Source organism: Platalea leucorodia (assembly GCF_965183815.1).
Source record: "Platalea leucorodia genome assembly, chromosome: Z".
NCBI lineage: Eukaryota > Metazoa > Chordata > Aves > Pelecaniformes > Threskiornithidae > Platalea > Platalea leucorodia.
In genome coordinates, this window is record NC_138858.1 from 11,716,702 (window position 1) to 11,740,043 (window position 23,342).

At 42.4% G+C, this 23,342-nt stretch overlaps 1 protein-coding gene across 1 annotated transcript in view; it reads left to right on the forward strand.

Moving 5' to 3' along the window:
- Positions 1–23,342, forward strand: part of LOC309602473 (protein unc-13 homolog B) — a gene marked incomplete at its 5' end in the record, with an annotated part of 221,394 nt that overhangs the window by 132,828 nt on the left and 65,224 nt on the right. The window contains 5 exons of the mRNA XM_082336061.1: positions 2,759–2,837; positions 4,552–4,626; positions 5,130–5,349; positions 15,000–15,227; positions 15,525–15,666. Coding sequence (XP_082192187.1) covers positions 2,759–2,837; positions 4,552–4,626; positions 5,130–5,349; positions 15,000–15,227; positions 15,525–15,666 — 744 coding nt within the window. The remainder of the gene's footprint in view (positions 1–2,758; positions 2,838–4,551; positions 4,627–5,129; positions 5,350–14,999; positions 15,228–15,524; positions 15,667–23,342) is intronic.

Consider the following 23,342-nt stretch of genomic DNA (forward strand, 5'->3'; position numbering starts at 1 on the left):
GCTTACAGAGTCTCCGTTTCTATTTTGCATACGCTTTCATAATTCGAGTGATTTGACACAAATCTTGGACCCAAAACTTACCAATAAGACTTATTGTGATTTAAATAATGCTGGAATTCTTGGTATCATCTGAGTTGTCTTCTATGGCACCTATTTTACGCCAAAACAGTATCGTTAGTATCAGAAAGGGTTTGTAACATTAGGACAGCAGACGAAATTCCACGTTGAATCCCAGCAAGACTGTTCTTAGTTCTGGCAATATAAACACTTTATGCAGAAATTTCTTATTTCCTGATGCGGGTCAGATTTTTGTATAACAAGCCAGAAGGGATTATTGCAGTGTAACTTGGACAAAAAGTTTTTTCTGGAATTCTCTGTTGGAAATGAGGGTAGCCTCTAGTAAAAACACCACGCAGCCTCGCTGTAAGGATTTCCGGCGTTGAAAAACTGTTCTCATTCTTGGCCAAAGATTCCAGTAGTTTTGATTAACTGCTGTAAATCTCCGCCTTTCTCACGTCCGAGTTTGCCTTCCATTCCCAGCTGTGAGGTCTAGTTGTCGCAGCTGACCGTGGGTGGTTTGTGTTCATCGTGTAGGAGCACAGAGCGCCGTGCACGGTGCTGCGGTGCAAATGTGACTCATGCTGCATGCAGAGCCGAGGCAGTTTGCACAGTTACACGTGACTGCTCACCTTCCCACCAGGCTCATTCAGCCAGCAGCAGCTGTCAACTCAGCTGTGGCTCGGACATGTCACCCTCCTACGCCCCATCGAGAAAGTCAATTTTACCATTACAGTGCTATGGCATGTTTCTGTGTATAATAAACTGTTTCCCTCTTTGACACAGCCTTGTGCTAGGCTGTGCCGTGACATCCTTGTCCATCCTAGAGCACAGGCTGCTATAATGTAGGTTTGGTCACTCTTTGTTGTTTCCTGGATATTTTTTTGACTTTTGGCTGTATTGAAAGGGGATTTGAGTAGGTCCTGCCTGCCGAGCAGCGCAGGGTGCCTCTTGTCAGTTACCAGCCTCCCACTTTTCATGGCATGTGCAAATTTATAGTGGCATTGGGCTTCCTAGATTGTTTTAAAGGGTAGCTCCATGTGTGTCTTTTATTGCAGTAAGAACAGTTTGACCCATACTCCTCTTTCCTGCAGTTATGGTGACCTAAAGCATTTCAGCTAGGTGTGGTGTACCAAATCAGCAAAGTACACAGGTTAAAAGTGCCAGCCAGTTTATCATGCAACTGCAAAAAGGTGTAAGCCAGCATGGTATGGGGTGAAAACGAATGGCTAAGGATGGAGAGGCAGAAGGTTCCTTTGCAGCCTCTGTAGCCAAGAAAAAGGCCTCGAGAACCATATTCTTAGTGTTAGCAAGACACGAGAGCACCGTGGAGATGGGGAGGTTGAGTGAGACACTGAGAGGGGCTGTGGGTTTTGGCTGGTGGCTGGGTGTTCATTGCAGGGAAGGAGTCACATCACAGGTCTATTCTTCAGTTCACGGTGGATACGATAGGCATAACAGCAGAGAAATGTGTGCTCAGCTTCCAACCTTAGGAAAAAGCATTCTCTTAAGGCCTTACAGATGAACACAGTTGATTTACTGGGGGCCTTTAAGCTGAATTAACAGAGCCTTCTTCAAGCATCTGTGTGGTGTTACCAGTGAACGGCAGGATCCAGATACAATGATCCAGGCTGGTCTCGTCGGGAAGGAAGCAGGTTATAGTGTTTTATTTCAGCAGGCTCTGAGTGTTGCTAGGCTAATGGCCCTTTTGCTCCATTGCTACTTCCACCAGCAAATGGCAGCTCTTGTGTGTAGGACTCTGCATGGCTTGAAACACGGAGCACCACGAAATGTCCCTTTTATAGGAATAAAAATAGTCTCCTTTCTCCTCAGGTGTGATGTTTTTTCTAATAATTATATGGACCTTGAGGGCCAAGATTAAGTATGTTCTAGCCTAGAATCAGGTGATGGGTAGCAGCGTCCTGCCCCTGGGCTGATCCGCTTTGACATGCTCCCTCCCAAACACCGACACCGGGCAGGAACATCTGAATTTGTTGCATGCGAAGCAGATAAAGACTTAATCATTTTTACCATTAACTTTACATTTTCTTAAGTATAATCTTCTGGCTGATTTTGCTTCCTCCATTAAGGCATCCCCCTCCTCACCCCACCCAACACAAAGTTAGTTAAATGGCAATAGAGGGGATGCAGAGAGACTGGAGACAGGGTGTTTTCAAGTTTCCAAAGTCCTTCCTGCCATGACGCTCAGTGCCAATAGTAAACTATAAACTGAGCTCTTTCTAAGGAACAGAAAGTATGTCTGAAAGTAGAGGCGTGTGGCTCAGTTACCACAGACTAAGCCACGTATGAATTGCTGCCACGGAGCCCTGGTTTTGCCATTGGGTAAGTATTTTTGCCAAATCTGTGCCCCACAGAAGTGGTGGGGATAAGGCTGCATTCACCCACCATGCTGGCAGCAGTGACTCTGAAGCACTGGGTGCTCTGCAAGCATTGCCCAGCCTACTCTGAGCTAGCTCAGACCTCAGAACTGAGAACGGGAAAATGACTTTTTTTCAGCGTGTTAACAACTTCGGTTTATTATTAAGTTGCATTTGCAGTCAACTGATTCTTCCTGTTCTAATTGACTGATATTAGCAAGGGGACTGATGTTTTAAGGAAGTTTTTTGGTCATTTCTTTACTGTCTCTCACTGCTGGTGAGATTTTTAATCTTTTTCTTCCCCCCCCCTCCTGAATTTCCAGGCCTGCAGGTGGCCTTTATGGCATTGATAGCATGCCCGATCTACGCAAAAAAAAGCCAATTCCACTCGTCAGTGATCTGGTAAGAGATTTTTCTTTGCCACACAGCCATTAGTGCAAGTGGCTTTACTTTTTGACATACAGTAACATTTGCTGTCACTTCCAGAAGTTGAAGATTTCCAGTTTAGTTAAATTAATTCTTACAGTAAGGGGTTAGGAGTTGTGCTTGGGAAAATCACAGTGAGAATGAGCTATGGTTTTGTGGACAGTTTCATTCATTTGACAGAATTAAGATATTTTTCATATTCTTTTTCCTTTTTATTCTACACAGAGTTATTTGATTATTTTTAGGCCTGCATTATTTTTAAATGTTTTCCTAAAAATCACAGTTTGTGGAAAGTTACAATGTCCATGTGAGATTTGGCAACCTACCAGGAGGTTGGAATTTCAGAGGATAGATAAGCGAGCATATGTGCTTGGATTTTTAAAGTAATTCGCAATATTGCCAGTAGGCTTCTGCACTGAGGAAGCACAAGAACCAAGCAAGTAATGAGGACAAGTTTCATATGCTTGTGTGATATGGTGAAATAAGGCTTCTGCGGGACAAATGGTTTTCTGTTGGCTGTGTTCAGTACACGTAGCGATTTCATACTTGGGAGAAATGCTGTAACAGCTGAAAGACCAAAGTTTCCATATCCTGTAATTCCTGTGAAAAGATGCATGCAATTCTCTCTGCCAGCTTATGCATGGGAAGCTTAATGTTTGTTTTACTGACTGCTTGTATCTTACATCTTTGCAATAATGGCATTAACTTGTGTTACTTCCTTTGTATGCATTCATTCTCTCTCTCCACAGGCCATGGTAAGTGGAGCTAAAGACTATCCACCAGAAACAAAAATTGTTTTACCTTCTTTTCCCTCCACTTTTTTGCTTTTTATTTTGAACCTGCAGTGTTGTGGTGCATGTGTATCCACACTCTGTCCTGCTCCATCACTGATGGAATGAACTTTTTCGGTCTGTCTTCAAACAGGATAAATCAGAGCATAAATGGAGTTTTCTGATAGGGCTTGATGATTTCAAAGCAGATGTTGCTATCTTAATTTTCATGCCTGCCTTCATCTAACTGGAGTGGCTTGCTGAAGAAATCCTTTGTATGCCAGCGTGAGGCACTGCAAAGGCACTGCCCTGTGCTGTCCAAGGCTGCAGAACTTAGTGTTGGCACGATGTGCAGGAGGCAGTTTTGAGGGAGAAATGATGTTCATTGTATTCAGTGATGGCCAATGAATGTGGTACACCAGCGCATTCAAACCTGTGCTCCCAACCCAGTCTGTTCTTTTTTAACCTGTTCATTTGTAACCCTTTCACCGTCACATTTGGGGGTGTTGTGTATGTTGTGAAACTGATGAAATAACCTCCTTTTGGCTATGAATAAAGTTAGATCTAGAAGAGTGAGTCCCACATAGTGGCCTTAGGCAACAGCAGAATTACCATTGCTACCAGAACATAGAAGTGGAGATGTGAACCCAGGTTTCATTGACAGTTCTTACCAGAGGAACAAATAAAATTTTATCAGAGTGAGACTGGTCGTGGGCAGAAAGAAACAAGTTGGAGACCTTTCAGAGTAAGCATTTGACTCTTCTGAGGTCTGAGCTATCATTTAAGACGCCAACATGAATGTAATTGACTGCTGGTTTGGTGTCCGGGATGACAGAGTCCCTTTGGTCACATCTCTGGGCATGTAGTGCTGGTGCATTTCTGAATCTTGGTGGTGAATAACAAACTTTCTTCCTTCTTAGTCACTGGTTCAGTCCCGGAAAGCCGGAATTACCTCAGCAATGGCCACTAGAACATCTCTGAAAGATGAAGAGCTGGTAAGTGGGAGGGTTGCTTGGCTCCTGTTAACTTTTAGTAAGCAAATTAAGGGAATTTGGCTCTCTGGGATGCAGACCCAGCTTCACAGATGTCTAAAAATATACATGCAAAGCTTCTTGTATCATTTGTTTAAAGAAACCAAACATGTAAAAAATAACATTTAATGTGTCAGTATGATCCTGAAAAATGTAATCTTACCATTTCCTTCTGTGCTATCTACCATGGGGGACAGTGTGTGAAACTTGTTTTATGCAAGACATCCCTCATCCACAAACCTTAATTCTTTTCTTCCATCTCCTCCACTTTCTTAAATGCCTGGAGAAACATTTTTGGAAGGATGTCCTCTGCTGCTGCTTATAAAAGTTTGATAAATTTGGCTACCTCAAATGTGTAGATTTATTGCACTGCTCATGCCTTTTCCCTTGAAACTCAAGTGTTATCCAGCAAAAATAGGTTCAGTCACCTTTCTGGATATTGGTTTATGTGTGTTCTTGCCTTTCAGAAATCTCATGTCTATAAGAAGACCTTGCAAGCCTTAATTTACCCCATCTCTTGTACAACCCCGCACAACTTTGAAGTGTGGACAGCCACAACTCCTACCTACTGCTACGAATGTGAGGGGCTGCTGTGGGGTATTGCACGGCAGGGAATGCGCTGCGGTGAATGTGGAGTCAAGTGCCATGAGAAGTGCCAAGACTTGCTCAACGCTGACTGCTTACAGAGTGAGTAGTGGCCAGTGGAGTGCTGCTGTTCCCAAAGTGTTAGCAGAGCTTTCCTAAATGTATAGGTGATAACCTCAGTGATCAGTAAAGCTGCATTTAGTAAAATGGCTGCATATTTTCTGAAAAGGTGCCATTGGGCTAAACTTACCCCCATCGCCCTGTGGACACAGACAGCTCCACTGACGCAGAATTGCTCCTTTGCAGCATCGTGCTTGATGTGCTTTAAAAGAGGATTTAATTCTTGACTCTTTCACACCTGTTTGGTTTTAAGCCATGTAATGTTTAAACTCTCTCAGTACCAGCTCAGGAGGTGCATTTGCTAACGTATCCTGCATGGAAGAGAGGCGGTGAGCTGAGTCAATAGGGTACTAGGCTGGATATTCTGACTTTTGTTCTGTCCCTCCTGCCCTGGTATCCCAGTCAAGCTGCTTGTTTTTAACCATCATCCTGTTTTACTGTTTTAAGCTCTTCAGAGCAGCACTGGGTTCCTGCTTTAGGGGACAGAGTGCATGGACTTAACTTGGATTCTCTGTACCAAGTGCAGATTGGCAAGGCATTTTGTCTTTTTAAGAGTAGGATCTCATGGCTGAATCGCTTTAGAGTCCTGGGGCTGAGCCAGCACAAATGATGGCTCAGATAGGAAGGTGTTGTTTGGTTGTATGGGCAGTGTATCATTTCCCGACTAGCATTTCTGTTTATTTTGTTGTGTGGGTTTTTTTTTTTTTTCAGTGTTCAGAAACTAAGCCCTTCCTTCAAAGAAGAGCTCTTCAAAGAGCTGTGACTTTGCAGAATAAATGAGGCCTTACACAAACAATGTAGAAGTTTGAAAGGAATTTGATTAAAGGGGGGAAAAAAAGGGGAGAGAAAAAGTATTAATTTGGGCATCTGGCTTGGTCAGGTTATTTTTATTTGCTTGTAGAACAGTTTCTTGATTTGGTCTCAAATTTATGTTCCTGCTTGAGAGCAAAATATCTTAGTCTAAATGGAATAGAAATTTCTACCATATGTGTTAAATCTTGAGTAGGAAGGTGGGGCTGTTTCTGTTCACTCTTGATTTTCTTGGCATTCCAGCTTGATGGTCTAAATGTAAGGAATCAGAAAAGTTTGTGAAGTATAAACAGACTTACTGCAAATCCGTGTCAGCAATTATAGGAATACAGAGAGTCAAATCTTCTATCTGCCTCAGGCTCTAGTTGTTTGGGAAAGCCAGACTGGATGATCCAGCAAGGGATACCAGTGAATTGTTTATGCTTGTATTTTTGATGTGTGCAGTTTTAAATAAGTCATAGTTAGGACGGGGGCTATTTGCAGTGTCTTATTTATTGGACAGAGCTGATACTGGTGAAACATCTCTGTTCCTCCTCGGTGGCTTAGCGTTTCTAGATCTGTCTTTCAGGGTTGCAGGGTGATCTTTACAGTTTATAGCATTTGAGCAATTGCATCATTGACACCTTGGCTTTGTTGCAACCATTTTGTGACTAAGCAAAGTGCTGCCATGTTGCAGTTGGTTCAGGAGAATGTAGTTAACCCATACCTCAGTTTTCTGTCAAAAGCTGGTGTGCAGGGTCAGTTAGACTCAGGATAACTTTATTAGTTTCTGGAGTTCACCAGAACCCTCTACTGACTGGTGATTTTCAGTATTTGAGATGAAGAGCTGCTGATATGCACATCCAGGCTTGATTCAGATGCATGTCCAAGATGATGTAATGTTGCAATGGAGTTGTGATATCTCAGTGTGGGAAAAGTGCTATGGAGAGCAGAGGAATATTAGGTTTGCACCAGCAGCAGCGAGGAAACGGGGACAGAGCTGTTGTACAGAGCAGAGGCCGTGAAGTTGAAAACAACAGAATGAAAACTAAGTTTAAGAAGGAGCTAATGACTGAGAGGAAATATATTCCTGTGAAGGACAGCTGTGGCTTGAACATGGCCCTCCATGTTCAAGAAGGGAGACTTCGGACTGGGATGGGTACTGGAGAGAGTTCAGTGGTAATGGAGAAAATATGAGAATGTCTCAAGAGAGGATGGTATGAGTTTGTTAATCTTTCAAAATAGAAGCTTGGCAGTGTGGGACAGGAGAAGGACAGGAATGATGCTGTGTCAAAAAAGTGAAAATATCCATACTAGGTCTGTCCCAGTAGAATGCTTCTAAAGGGATGTTGTGGAGCCCAAGGCGGAGGTGTAAGACCTGTGCATGTAGAGCTCCTGTGACTCTGGTTTTCTCTTGCAGCTATTCATGGCTTAAAGCTTTTCTTAAAGCTATGTTCAATAGCTGGCAGTGATGGCTCTGAATTGGTTTAATCCTTGTTTGAACCTGTTTATGCCTGAACTATGTTGGGGAAGAGGGAGATAAGCAGCAGGGAGGAAGATGGTCTGTTTAAGCTTACTGTTTACAAAATAAAAAATGGAATAAATTTGCTGTAAGAAAATTAAAGGTGGAAGTAGAAGACAACTTCAGTGATGAGAACAGGGAGTGTCTGGAACAGCCTCTGAAGAATAACCATGGGGGCAGATTTTCTAATCTCTGGTTGGAATTAAATAAGCTTATGCAATGGGCTGTGGGATGTGATGATGGCAATACTCTGTGCTTTTTTATGGAATAGAAGCAACAACTGGAAGTGACTCTACTTTTCATATATGGCAAAGCATTAGATAAGAACTTGTTATTTTATTCGTAGGATTGCAGATGTTTGCTTTGCACATTTCCTTTCAAAATGTAAACACAAGATACTTCAGCATGCAGAGTCAAAGAAACAGAGAGGAAACAACTGAGAGTACACTGGGCTCAAAACTTGTGAAGCCTGTAGAAAGGTAAAATCCAAACAAACAAAAACTTTACTCACTGAGTTGTATGAAAGCTGCCCAGCATCAGAAGAGGGAAGATACAGAGACTCTGAGCTGGGGGTCTGTGAGGGTACCCAGTGTGAGTGTGGTGGGTATCATTATCTGGGATAGAGATATAAAGGGAACTGAAGATGGCAACTGTAATTTAAAGGTAGAGGAGGCAGAGGAAAGATAGTGCTGGGAGATTAAGAAGATGGTGAAGCCAATATGTGGATGTGCTGCTGGGCTGGGAAAACAAATGTTACCGATACTAGAAATCTATTAAAAGGCTTTTTCATGTAACTGTGTTCTTTGCTTTGGCGTGTTCATGCTAAAATCCTTCTAACTGGAAACAACTAGGCCAGAAGAAAATGGAAAAATTAAATTAATTTTTCTACATGTTTGAAGCATGTAGACTGTGCTTGAGGAATGAGAAATGGGGTTTCTGGAGGACAAGAAATGGTTTAGAGATCCAATAAATTCAAGACTGAACATTCTTGTATACTGAACTCAGGAGGGGTTTCTTCCTAACAGAAGCTTTATTGCTGTCGGTAAAAAAAACCGCAAAACATTTTCAGGATGTATCTTCACTAAGGCTTCCAGAAAATGTTACATTGGAGTAAAATGAATTTTCAGGCTGGTAACAAATACAGTTCTATTGATTATACCTTGATGCCTCAGGATATATCTTCAGTCTGTGTAAGGCATCCAGAAAATGTTGCATTGGAGTAAAATGAATTTTCAGAGTGGTCACAAATACAATTCCACTGATTATACCTTGATGCCTCAGGATATATCTTCACTTCAGTCTGTGTAAGTCTTCCAGAAAATATTACATTGGAGTAAAATGAATTTTCAGACTGATCACAAATACAGTTCCATTGTCTATGCCTTGAAATTTTGGGTAGATGCCTGGGGTTTTATTTCTTAGAATCAGAATGTGCTGTTTATCCATCTTCTATCCCTCAGTGCCTTTCTGTGGGAAATAAAAGGATCTCTTTCCCCAGGTCTGTTAGAATTAAGTTTGGTTATTTATTCTGAGGGTGTTTTTCTTGCCCCCTATATTTTCAAGAAACTGAGTATCTGATACAGTCAACAAATGTGTGGGACTGCAGTGATGAAATACTCAAATTCAGCAACGCTTTGTTGCAGTTTGAAAGAAAATCCGTTTGCAGACCACTTCAGCAGGGCTGTTCCATGAATTGGCAATGTCTGAAGTGCAGTAAACTGGAATCAGTTGTGGCATGTGTACTGCAGCCATCTGGTTCATGGCTCGGTTGGCACCAGGTTGTTTCTCTGAGAGGATGTTTCTCTATTGTAGGTACTTGGAAGATATTATTCTGATGATGGGGTGCTTATCTTTTTATCATAAACTCATAAATTCTTGCTCAAGGGAAGATACTCTCTTTTTAGCTTTCTGCTGTTCTTGGAAGTACTTGAAATCTCTGCTGCACGGGTACACTTCCTTTCTTACTTGGCTGAAGATGGATGGAGGGGTGTTCTTTAAAATCCCTGTAGCATTCAAAGCTTCTGGAAAAGGAGAGCTTTTATCTCTTGCCCTGAGCACTGGTGTAGTACTAACTAAAATACAATGGGTTAGGCAATGCTGGTATCAAAGGAAGAGTAAAGCTGATGAGGGATGTGTAGGATACCAAGGAACAGATGCAGAGAAATAAGCAGAATTATGAAGAGGGTGGAAGGGAAGGACATTATGCTAGCAAGATCCTAGTGAAAGGGGCCCGTACATTTCTAGGCTAGCATTTGAAAAGCCATAGTAATCCGCTTCTGCAAGTGTCTTAGGTTTTTTTGTAGTGATGCTAATCTAGTCCTCAGCAGATTACAGTTAAACCTGAGAAAAGAAGTTGCCCTGGGATATCAGGATCTGGTCCTCTGGAGATCTTGACAATGAGGAAATGAGATCCCAAGCTTCAAACTACTGTTGAACATGAAATCTGTGTTGTGAGTGTGATTAGCCATATGTCTTTATTAGTGCTTCTTTATGGTGTGCTGGAGCAACAAACTTTGGAGCAATTCACACGAGCTATCAGAGCTGCGTTACTGAATGCCCTGCTTTTGGTACTGTTTTGGCTCCTGGGGTCTTGGTTCACCTCTGGAGTTGTTCAGTGCTTTTTGACTCAGGACTGGAAGTCAGGTGTGTTTGTTGCTTTTTGGATGAGAAACTTGTGTGTATTACACTCTGAATTCAGAGACTGCAGTCCAGAGACGGGCTCAGTGAGTGGACTGTTAGTGAGACCAAGTAAGTCAGTCTTGTGATAATCATCTTGGCTTCTGGGTTGAATGATGATTAGACACCATGGTGATGAACACTTGTTTGCTCCCAGAATCCTATGTAGGAAAATATTTGCACAGAAGGAGGAAGGATACCTTTATTTGAAACTTGAATATTTATTTTAAGTTTCAGGAATATATAATTTCTAAGCATTATCCGCCTACTGAACAGCTGTCTTCTATCCTGCCAGTGTTGCTTTCTTGACTTTTTCCTGTTAAAGCATAAGACAACAGCACTGGCAGTTTACTAATAGCTGTATCAATACAGTTCCCAGTAAAGACAAATTGGCTTTCTGTTTCCAGTCATAAATTGACTCATAATTCAGTCCTAGAGAGGAAGAGAGAAGGAAAGCCCAGTACCATTTGTATGATACTGTACATGGTACTTGTATGTTCCCATGCCTTTCTATTGCCATTTACAGGACTACTTGAAAAGGTGAATCACTGGCCAAAACCTTTTTGCAGCTGAATAAATACGATACAAGTCCAACAGCAGGAAAAGTATTCTCTGCCATCCAGTATGGTGACATGCTTTGGGTTTATATCATGTACATTGTAGGTCATTAGCCCCCCGATAGTTATTTTGGAAACTCTGGTGGTTTTGTACCAACAAGCAGGTGTTAAAATTAAGAAAGAGTGCGTTGCTGAGACAGAGGGTTTGTCTGTTCTTTATTAGTCCATATTGTTAAATCAGCTGTCTGTCTGATTCTGGCTTTTGCACTGCGGTTCAGGTGCAGCCTCTGCAGGGAGAGAGAGACCTTTCCCAGGGAAGGGATGATGGAGCCTTCTTACCTGGGCAAATTATCTGGGCAGAATGGGGGAGCAGCATGGGTGGAGGTGGGGGGTTTTGTCTGAAAGTCAGGGAGCAGAGCCAAGCTTTAGAGGTGACAAAAGAGAGGGTTCTCTAGGTGTCTATGTGACATGGTGTCCTGGTTTCGGCTGGGATAGAGTTAATTTTTTTCCTAGTAGCTGGTATAGTGCTGTGTTTTGGATTTAGCATGAGAATAATGTTGATAACACACGGATGTTTTAGTTGTTGCTAAGCAGTCTTTGTACTAAGTCAGGGACTTTTCAGCTTCCCATGCCCTGCCAGGTGCACAAGAAGCTGGGAGGGGGCACAGCCAGGACAGCTGACCCAGACTGGCCAAGGGGCTGTTCCATACTGCATGGCGTCACGCTCAGTATATAAACTGGGGGACTTGGCTGGGGGGCAGTGATCGCTGCTCGGGGATTGGATGGGCATCGGTCCACGGGTGGTGAGCGGTTGCATTGTTTGTTTTTCTTGGGTTCTGTTCCTTTCTCTCTCTCTCTTGTTGTTTTCCTTTTTATTATAATTTACTATGATTATGATTATTATTGTTACTATTATCATTGTTATTTTATTTAATTTTATTTCAATTATTAAACTGTTCTTATCTTAACCCACAAGTTTTCTCACTTCTACCCTTCTAGTTCTCTCCCCTCTCCCACTGGGGGGAAGTCAGCGAGCGGCTGTGTAGGGCTTAGTTGCTAGCTGGGGCTAAACCACAACACATGGCTTGCATGTCCTGCAACCCAGGATGCCCTGGACTGTTGCTAGCCTTTCAGAGGGATAAATGCACTATGCAAGGTCTCTGGAGGTGGTGGGAATGTTAAACGTGTTTTTAACTAGAATTCATCCATTTGTCCAAGGTTGCGTTCTAAAACATCATTTGATGCTCCTGGAGTGCTTGCATTAAGGCAATGATGCAGACCATGCCACCCCAGAACTGTGATAACTCTTGTCCCATCTCAGTGATGAACAGTGAAACAATTATATTTGCAAGCTTCCTGACTAGTAGTTTATTTAGAAAATGGTTCTGAAATAGAGCACTCCACTCATGCACAACATGAACTCTTAATGTTTGAATTTGATTCTTAAAGTCAGAAAGGTCAGGGCAGGGTTGGTTTCTTTGGATCACTATAGATCTCAGAATTCTAGCTAGGAAAAGCAAATTGTTTGGCTTGGTCTTTCCCAATGATTTTCTGTAGCTCTGCATATACTGCATAGAGTCCACCTTCATCCCCAGAAGACCTAGTTCTGTTAAAGCTGAATAGCACTTCTTATCTGAAGTTCAAAGTATAGCCCCTGGTATCATTTCAGTTTCATATTCCTTTAATAAATGTTGGGTCTACAGCTGGATGATTGCCTGATACAAGACATCACTTTGGGTGGTGCTAGTTCTTCATCACCGGTGAGTAGAGACAGCAGGGACTGTGTAATTAATTCCAGTATTTTGATTTCATTTCATCTTAAGCCAACAATAGGAAACTCTGGGGCAGATACATTTTATTATACTAAATGAAATACTGAACATCAAGCCTCTAGCAAGTAAAATGAAAAAAATAATTACCAAGTAATGCAGAGTTAGGGCTTGTTTTATACCCAGGTCTTTAATAGCATGCCTTGGTATGCAGTGTCCTTAACGAACTTCTGAAACTTCAGCAGTCACAGTCTGTTCTGAACTGTGTTTTTATTCTTTTTGGTTTGGATGGTGGAAGTTATAATTGAGTTTTGTTTCTTTATTGAAGTGAATTTAGTAACGGTGAAAGGTGTTAGATTGAAGGCCCTAGAAATGGATGTCTTCAGGCAGCGTTAAGTCACTGGGCACCCTGTCGAGCCTGCTAACAAGGTTGCCTGTTATGTTGTACTGCTGGGGGTCCTTTATGTATGTGTGTTCATAGAACTTTATTCATATTTGGTCACTGCCTGCTGAAACTGTTTCATATGCAAAAGCATAGTGCCTTATATTAAAGGTGCTCCAGATACCATATTTGCCCACTTCTTCCAGAAGAAAACAGTTTTATGTATCTTTGTGATTAAAAGCTCCCTTTGCACACACTTGCACCTGCTTTAATGCATATTTTTAAGGTAATTTAATATTTGGTGAACACCTGGGTGAAGAGATCTTTTCTAGGGCAAAGCTTACTTTAATTAAACTATCCCAGAAAAGAAAAACAAGCAAAAGCATATTAAACTAAACAGAAATATTATGATTGAATGTGCTCACAGGACTTTCGTACTGGTTTAACTCAATCTGATTTAAGATCATAACTTGCAATCACTGCAGACTGCATGTAGAGAAACCGTGTGCAATCTTGGGTTCCTGCTTTTCATTTCACACCCTGGTTTGTCTGCCCTGTTAGCTGGTGTCAGTGCTTTCATTAACACATGCCTCGCACCTGGCACTATAGTCACTGGCTGAATTTTGACAGCAAGCATGACTGTCAGAATTGAATAGGGATTAGTTGGCTGCAGGAGCATTATGTCATAATTATATGAACTTTTAAATTTTGTAAGAGGTATGCAAGTGACAAGAGGCCTCTCTTTTTCCAGTTACAGTTAAATACCTATGTAGTACAAAACCCTTTTGTGATTCCAGCTACTAGATACTGTACTAGCACCCCATACTTATGATGGCCCAAGTTTTTACTGCCTTATAGGTATTTGTTATAGTTACTATGCCTATGCAATTCTAAAAACGGATTATATGAGTTGTCTCCTTACAAACTGATACAGTAGAGTGGGATCCAGAGAGGCACTTTGGATGTCCCCAGCTTGATGCCTGATCCAAACAGGGTGGTTCCCAGCAGAAGAATGGGACATTGATCGTGCTGTGCTGTGCTGAATGGGAGCCCTGTGACACACATCAGTAGGAAGTGCTGACCATGTTGGCCCATCTGAACTTCTGCTCTTAGAATCATAGAATCATAGAATCCCAGAATCGTTAAGGTTGGAAAAGACCCTTAAGATCATGGAGTCCAATCGTTAACCTAGCACTGCCAAGTCCATCACTATACCATGTCCTCGAGCACCACGTCTATCCATCCTTTAAATACCTCCAGGGATGGGGACTCAACCACTGCCCTGGGCAGCCTGTTCCAATGCTTGACCACCCTTTCGGTGAAGAAGTTTTTCCTAATATCTAACCTAAACTTCCCCCGGCGCAGCTTGAGGCCATTTCCTCTCGTCCTATCACTTGTTACTTGGGAGAAGAGACCGACCCCCACCTCGCTACAGCCTCCTTTTAGGTAGTTGTACAGAGCAATAAGGTCTCCCTTCTCTTCCGTGGTGCAACGGTGCAGCACTGAGATAAGCTCATAGATGCTATTTGTAATGGAGGTCCTATCTCCTCTTCTTAGCACTTGCCCAAGCAGGGATTTATTTATTCAAAGCAACATGATGAGAGGAGGGGGCATGATGATATCTGCTGTTATGAGTAAGAACCTCATTTCTGGCTCTTCCTCAGCTGCAAGGATATTGAACTCAAGCCTGATGTCGGGAGAGCACCCGGGTCCCAGGTTATAGAGGAGTGTGGGCGCACCCTTTCCATTTTACCCTCCCAGCTCCAAGTGGTTCAGTGGCTCTTGTGTGTGTGTTGAAATGGGGGTGGGATCTGACTGTAAAAGTCAATAGCAAGAGCCATCATGTGGAGGGTAACTCATGGCTTTGATCCTGCTGTCCAGATCCAGTGAAACATGACTTTGTTTCTGATGAGCATTGTATACTTTCTGATGCACAGGAGCAGCAGAGAAGAGCTCAAAGCATGGAGCTGAAGACCGAACTCAGAATTTCATCATGGCCATGAAGGATCGCATGAAAATCCGGGAGCGGAACAAGCCAGAGATCTTTGACTTGATCAGAGACGTGTTCTGTGAGAGCAAATTGACACATGCTCAGCAGATGAAGACAGTGAAGCAGAGTGTCCTTGATGGCACCTCAAAATGGTCAGCAAAGATCACGATCACAGGTGAGTGAAGGAGGCATGGGTTCTCTTGGCCTCACTTGGGAGCCCAAGGTAAGAGAGAGCTGGCGTGAAGCTAGAGAGAACGGAGATGAAGGGCTTCTCTTGTCCAGCGTGTCTCTTTCTACTCAGTGTACAGGTAGCAGGTGGAGATACTCCTACCCCAGGCACTGCAGAGCACCACGACCTGAGGTTCATCAGAAAAGCTCTGTTTCTCTGGCCATTCTGAGCTGCTGCTTCACGTGCTGTACGGACACGTTGTCTTATTACATGGTGGTGGTAACCCTTTTCTTTTCCTTCCAGTGATGTGTGCTCAGGGTCTGCAGGCCAAAGACAAGACTGGATCCAGTGATCCATATGTAACCGTTCAAGTGGGTAAAACAAAGAAGAGGACAAAAACGATTTTTGGGAATCTGAACCCTGTTTGGGAAGAAAAGTTTTACTTGTAAGTGCTCTTACAAGGGCTCTCAGTCCCATTTTGCCTGTTTGTACGATCTGTGCTTTGACAGCTACGTCTTCTCTGCCAGTATGCATTCCCACACCACCTGTAATGTACGATGGTTTCATTTCCACTGAGCGTTGTGTGTGTGCGTCTGGCGGGCTGATCTCTTTAACAGTGTGTGTAGTGCACACCTGTCTGTTTCATCTGTCTTACTTGTGTATATATAAATTGTCTGCTGTGTGAACACTTTTATATTGATGTTTCTAGAGAAAGCCAAAGAGAAAGGAGAATCTGTAACTCAGTGACTTCTGTTCCTGGCTAATAGACATACTTTCAAAATTCTTTGTAATATAAAAGAGTAAAGTTTGTATAAAAGACTAAGCAAGCTTCCCATGACCTATTGCTGTGACCTGCTACTGGTGTTTGACCAACAAAGGTTAAAGGTGGTTCGTTGTCTGGCACTTGTCTGTGACACTACTAGTCTCCCCTTTCAATTCTGGAAAATCTATGTAACTCAGAGGATTATCTGCTTTCAAGATGAGCAATGTATCCATGTCTGAATTGAAAGCAAAGGCTGGAGGCACAATTCTTTAGATATCAATGACTCTCAGAAGGCTGAAGAATGTATTATTCCATCCTGCTTTTATTGAATAAATAAACAGTACCCTCAATTTATCATTAAACATGTTATAAACCAAAATGGAGATATGAAATCCAGCAAGCGTTTTCTGAAGATTCTGGATGATCTCATTTGACCTCAAACATCTTTATTTCCTTTAATGTGTAAGCTCTACCTTTGTCCTTTCTCTCCTATTCCTTTTTTTTTTTTCTTCCTTGTTTTCTCCTAAACTGCTTTGGGGGAGCTCTCTCTCCAAACTGAAATTTGTGTTTTAAAATCAGGCTTATATCAGCCCAGCTTTGTCTTTACATGCACAGTACAAACAAAATTATTTTTAAAGTAGTTTTGAGCTATTCATTAACATCAGAAAAATCTTGGTGCTATTTTGAGCGAGTAAGCCCTTGGCTTTATTCTTAGTTTAATCCAAGGTAACATTACTGCTTGGTAAGTAGTAAGGATGCTTAGGTGCCGTTTGGATAACTCTAGTCACAATAGCAGTAAGTCTGTGTGGGAGCCTTAAGGACCTTGATTTACCATGCCAAGTAGTTACCATGGTATTTGCAGTGCGTTCCCTTCTAATTTTAGGAGCTTCAACAAATACTGTGTTTAAAGATAGATAGCGCAATGTGATAAATGTCACAGTTTTAACGGTGCCACTGTTTAGATTTTATCGCCATGTCTGTGATTCAGCAGATAATATGCTGTTGGGCATTAGAGTTGATGCTGCTTGCTATCTTGCCCGTGTCTAGGTGGTTGTTTTAATTGCCTTGGAATAGCAGGAGGAGATGAAGGAAACGAGCATGGTGTCCAGATCGGTGGCAGGAGAGCATTCAATACTGGAATCAATGTGTCGTTTCATTAGCAGATGTCAAAGCTCACTTTATGCTGGATGAGGAGAGAGTTATTTAGCAGTGTATGCAGCACTGGTCTTTCACATGCCCATCTTCCTTTTTTGCATTTATGGATCTTTTTTCAGCTTACAACTCTTAAAATTTATGAGATTTTCTACCCCATAATCAAATGGAAATTTAAATCAGCATATGCAGGCCAAAAATACCCATTACATACCAAGCTTCTTTAGAAGAGATTGTCAGGACAATCAAGAGATTGTCAAATTTAAAGGGTTGGGGGGTGTGTGTTTGTTTCTTAGAATGAAGTTGCTTTTGTTACAGTGGTAGAAAGGTGTGCTGATAGTTAGTGAAAGCCTACCTTGCAGTAGACATATGAAAAGTTTGGTGTTCAAAAAGCTTAAATGTTTGAATGGGTGCAAGATATGTGAGTAGAGAGAGGTCAGGTCAGTAACTAGTGTGTGGGTTAGCAATTGCTGTTCCTTTTCTGTTCGGCTTGTTAGACAGACTTGTTTGTAGCTGGTGTTCATTAGGTGCCCAGTATCTTTTATATGATCACAATTCCAGTGTCTTTTCAAGTATTGGATACAGAGCCAAAAATCTGTGTGCATTGGTCATTATAATTATAGCATTGTTGTTCTAATTCGTGGTATGAATTGAGGTGGACTATGTATAGCTGAGTGATAGAATTCTTTCTACGGACTCAGTAAAGTTTATTAAAAGCAGGTTAAACAAGTTTTAAAAAATTTAAGGCTGCAGTAACCTATCTCAAATAGGTTTTCTGTGCTTACTTACAGTGATGGATGGAAAAGTATATTAACTTAAATACCTCTCCTTACGTATGACTTTGTTCCTTTTCTATATATTTTCAGAAAAAAATGTTATGGGAGGCTTGACCCAATTTGGAAGTCCAGATTTAGAACCGTATTTTAGAAAAGACAATGTTGAAAACAGTTCATGTTTCCATTATAAGTGCTATTTAGGTCACTACTAGCCTGTGTCACTGTAGGCATCGGCTTAGATTAATGACCAGTTCCTGGAGCATGTTCATGTTGTCTGAGCAAGTGATTGCAGGTCATATTTCTTTCTGAAAGTTATCTCTTTGTGTATTTACATCTTTAGCTTTAGGAAACATGTTCTTATAGAGAGATTTTTGTACCTTTCATTGGAGTTTGAAGATCTATGAAAATATAAGGGCTTGTTCTACTCTGTTCAAAGTTTTGCAGGCTTGATGCAAAGACTGCATATATTGTGCTTGGCAGGAAGAAGCTTGATGGGGGGCACCAGCCATTGCTGCAATACAGAAATGTTGTTCTGTGAGCAAGGAAGCCTGCTTCCCTTGCTTTACATCCCATTCCCCTTCTGCAGTAATCCCAGATCTCTTTCCTATAGCTATGATGAGCAGGCTTATAGGTAGCCTCCTCGCTTTGCCCTGTACATTTCTCCTCTGTGCCCCCAGCTCTCCTCCCTTGCCCTTGACTTTGGCCGGACAGAAGGCAGCACGTGTCCTCCCTCCAGCTGGTTCTGAGTTGTCTGGATCGGTTGGTACATGAGAGCCAGGTGGCTGCAGACTTTCCAGGGATGGCAGCTGGTATGGGTTTCTCTTCTCCATCTAGCTGTAATTTTTTCACAAAACTTGTTGGAAAATAGAAGCTTTCATAACAAGTCTGCATAACTCTCACTTCCTTAGGAAACAGCCCAGTAATATTAGAGGGAAGATATTTTTGCATTATTCAATGCAATTAGAACAGGATATTAATTCCCCATTTAGGCATGTTTTGGGCTGTCAGTAGAAAATACAGGCTTCCTAGAATGCTTTTTGTAAAGGCTAAAGCTGAGCATCCACTTGAACGGGTTACAGTGGCAGACAGCGTTCAGGAGAATAAACTTTTGACCACAGGACAGAGTTTCCCTTTTAAAGGGAGAGCCCTGGGCTCGGTTGGAGGCTCCTAGTCTGTACCTTTTTTTCAGGAAGCACCCCAGTCTTCAATGACCGCAAGCACTAGCAGTTACTGGATTCAAACAGGACTTTGCTGTTTTTCTTGGCTTAGGCAGAAAATGACTCGTTCATTTTACAGTAATACCCCCTTGAAGTTGTATTGTCTGAGTACAGCTGTGTCTGAAGATTTGAATGGTGGGTGTGAAATCATTGCCTGGAACAGATTACATTGTCACTGAACAGTTTGCAAGAGGCATGTTTATTCTCTCTCACTGCGGAAGAGTAACTGAGTTAAAATAAATGCAGTGCCTCCTGCTAGCAGATCATCAATATTTTACTAGGGCATGCAGAGCCCCATATGATATACATTCCTGTTAATCCTTTGGGAATGGTGCTGTTGCATAGGTAACCACGGGGTTGTCACCCAAAAGCTTCTATTCGGTTCCTCAATTTTCCTTTCAGCTGCTGAGCCTGTTACCAGGCTCAGGATCTTTCAGTTATCTCTGTGGTTATATGTGGCTGTTGCAGAGCTGTTTTTCAGACTTCCCCTTCTGAGACCACTCTGTTTATAAATGTCACTGTAACTCTACACCCTCAGCCTCCTTCGCTGCATGGCAGGGGCCATTCAGTTTGTCTTGCTTTCTTTATTTTCCAGGTACTGAAGATACTGAAACTGGCACTCTGATAAAATCCTGCTCGTTTCCCTGCTCAGTTACTAATGTGAAACTTAAGGCATCAACTCTGCGTTCAAATTTGTGGCAAGCGCCTGTTGGGAAGCTGAGTTAATGTAGCTAAGGATGTAACGCTCAGAATCACTTTATCTGCTCTTTGTAGTTAGGAGAGCCGCACCATTAATTTGTCAGTTGGTGTTGCAGCATTGGGTAACAGCAAAATGATTGTACTTGTTCCCCTAAGAAAAGAGCGTCATGCTAGTAAGAACAGAAAACTCATTTCTTTGTTCTTAGACAGCAACAGCTGGATCTCAGGGCATATTATTGTGCTGTCATGCTTAACTTCTAAGCTGCTAAGGATTTTAGTTTCCTTCTCTTACCACTCTGATTTTGCCTTTGGTGTTTTCTCCACTGTCCTTTTTTTCTCCCTAATAGAGGGGACTTGGCATTGTTTAAATATTAACCTGTCCTGAGAAGTTTTCTGCTTTCCGTTCCCGTTGAGATTGGCCACAACAGAGCTGCCGGTTGGACCCTGCCGTGTTAAGACGCTTCATTTGAACCACAACCAAATCTTCCTGCTTTTTCAGCCAGACCATTTCCGATAGACAACTTTTTTTCCTGCTCCTCTGTGTATGTTGTTGTAACTCTTTACTGGGCTCTCTCATACTGGTTGTTACAACTGCTCCTTCCTTTCTCATTTTCCAGAAAATGGCTTTGCTTCTTTTTGAAGCTTTGCTCCTCAGAAGCAAAACTTTGCTCCTAAAGTGATCACAGGTCCTAAAGTCTTGCTGATCTGTTCTCTCCTGTGCATTTTCCCGCCTCCTGCACTCCCATCCAGTATTTCTGCAAGCTGCTCTCCACTTTATTTCTTGCTCTACCATTGCGTGAAACATCCCCTGCACTGGACTGTGAAACTTTACAGGCCCTTCTTGAGAACTGCATCTGCCATGGTGCAGAAGGGAAACTGCTCACAGGATATGGCCATACAGATATTCACTAGGGTCTTTGAACCATAAATATTTTTTTAATATCAAAACACAACAAACTACTTAATTCTGGGCTTGACTGACCAGGTTTTAAATCTGCAAAATATTGTTGCTGCCTCTGCTCCCTCACTTCCATTGTTCATTCTTGCTACACCTACTTGTTTTTTGTCTTTGTTAGCCTGTCAGCTCTGCAAGGCAGGGGCTGTCTTCTGCTCTGGGAGCTGCCAGGCGCAGTGGAGTGGGCTGCATTTGGGACCTCTGGGCTCTCCTGTTCTTCAGGCAAAAAATACAAGAAAACAACATAATTTGAGGAAACATCTTTATGTAACATGGACATATTGAGTGACAGGGTCGTGTTGGATCCCACCTCTCTAGTCTACATAGTGCATTTTAGAGATGCACGGTCTAGGTCTCGCTGCAGCATTAGTGGAAGGAAACTGAAGGCTTGGTGTGTCCTGCAGCGTTAACATGTTGATAACACCTTTCTTGAGATGAGAAATTAATTAGGAAGAAATGTTCATGCAGGTGTGATGCAAATAAACCTTCACCCTTATGGGTATTTGCCAGACTCTGTCTTCGTGAGTGTAGGTTCAGCAACATGAGCTAATGGTGTTAGAAGGTTATAGGTTTTCAATTTGGCACTCTCCATGCTTTAAACTTATGATCTTTACTGTGGGTAGAGATCATTTTGTGAACTGCTGGACACACGATTTTATAGGTATACCTTTGTATCTCTTATGGCAGGAGTTTTGCAACCTTTCAGGTTGCCACAACTTAACAAGGCTTATGACTTCGGCTCTAGCGTTCCTGTGGAAGTTAAGTAACAGTCCTGCAAATGTCGTTAGCAAGAGCAGCAAATCATTAGCAAATTCAGCACAAAAGTCATTGGGTTTTTTTGCTTCAAAATACAAATCACTGGCTCAAAAGTGACGTTCTGCTAATTTTTAGGCACTTCTTTTTCTTTCTCTCCGCTTTTTGGAGGAGATGAGGCACATGCAATACTCTGTCCCAGACCCCTGGCATCATCTGAGCCCATTTGGGCCAACCTTTACAGGTAGGCAGAGGTCTCGGAACTAAGAATCACTTTTTACAATTTTTTTGCCGAAGCTCGAGCTGGATTAGAAGGATACAAATTACTGACTTCATTGTGGGAGGCACTGTAATGTAAATTCAGCAGTTGCCTGTTCTGTTTAGCCACCAATATACCCGTTAGCATGTGTGTGGGCACACCACTGTGTGTGTAGATCAGAATTGACTACAGCTTCGTGTGCTTGCGTGCTTCCCCTCAGCCTAGCTGCTAGCTGAGCATGGGAAGAGGCCAGAGTATTGGTGGAGCAGGGGACGTGTGTGGGGAACTGGTGGTTTGGGGTGGGGTAAGGCCAAAGGGGAACGTGGCAGAAGAGATGGAGAAAGAGAGCGGGATACAGAGCAAGTCAGCAGAGCCACTCTCAGCTGCTTCCACTGCTCCTGCAACCACTGGCTTCAGGCAGAAAAACTTCATGGGGAAAAAAAAAAATCACAATTTATTTGAATTTAATTTTTCTTAAAGACTTTGTGTCCTGTTTCCTGAAAATGTTACTTGATTTGGTAGCTTGAAGTGTACAAGTAAGTTCTTTATAAAAATGGCACCACTGCAAACATCAGGACAATATGGATATAAAAGAAAGACAATTTCTGAGCCACGTACAAAGCGAACCTGGTTCCCAGTCTCTCACCCTCCAAAATGGGCCTGAAAGCCTTCAGTAGTTTCTTCCTTGCAATGGGGCCACAGAGTGTTTCTTCTGTCTCTGTCCTCTTGGGAAGGCTGTGGGAGCTCAGCTGTGGGAGACTGGATGTATGTGCACACAGTGAAATCAAGCTTCACAAAAATGTAGCACGAAGCGGGGCAGGCACCTTTAGAAATGTACCAGCTCCTGTATTAATGAAGGGAAAAGTTTCTAGCAGCAGAGCTTGTTAGCCACTGTCTCACGGAGTCGTGATGCTGTCACAAATTGGAAGCTATTTCTCATTAGTTAGAAAGCCTGTTATCAGTTAACAAGCCCAAGTCCCCCTGTATTCATGCATCTGTTTTGGGGTGCTCTCTGGAAGGTGAACTGATGTTGACACAGCTGCCTTGCTTCTCTGAAAGCAAGGACTGTGGTTCCTACAGACTTAGATGGTGATGTGTTATGGGTAAGCCACCAGCCCAAGGCTTTCAGCTGCTGTGAGCGAGTGATAAGACTCCCTCTCTGGCATGGGAGCAGCATAAGGAATACGAATTGAGCAGTCTCTTAAAAACAACAGAGAAAGGTGTGGTAAAATAGAAACTTCAGTAGCTCAGTAAATGCTACTGTAAAGTTTCCTGTAGCAGTTAGCAGTGAGTTATGCTGCTGTAGCCAAGTGAAGGATGATAGCCAGCCACTGCAGGAGTGTGGGATGATGCATGTGGTACTGCCTAAGGTAGATTTAGGTCTAAAGAGTGGATGATTTCCTAAAGGAAAGAGCAGTTTCTGACCATTGATAGCAAAGAGACAAGGTCAAAGCGGTCCTAATAAAGAACTGGTGTGCCAGAAGATGAGGTCTGAAAAAGTCTGGAGCTAACTTGCTGGTGCCTTGAAAATGGCACTGTGTGCCAAT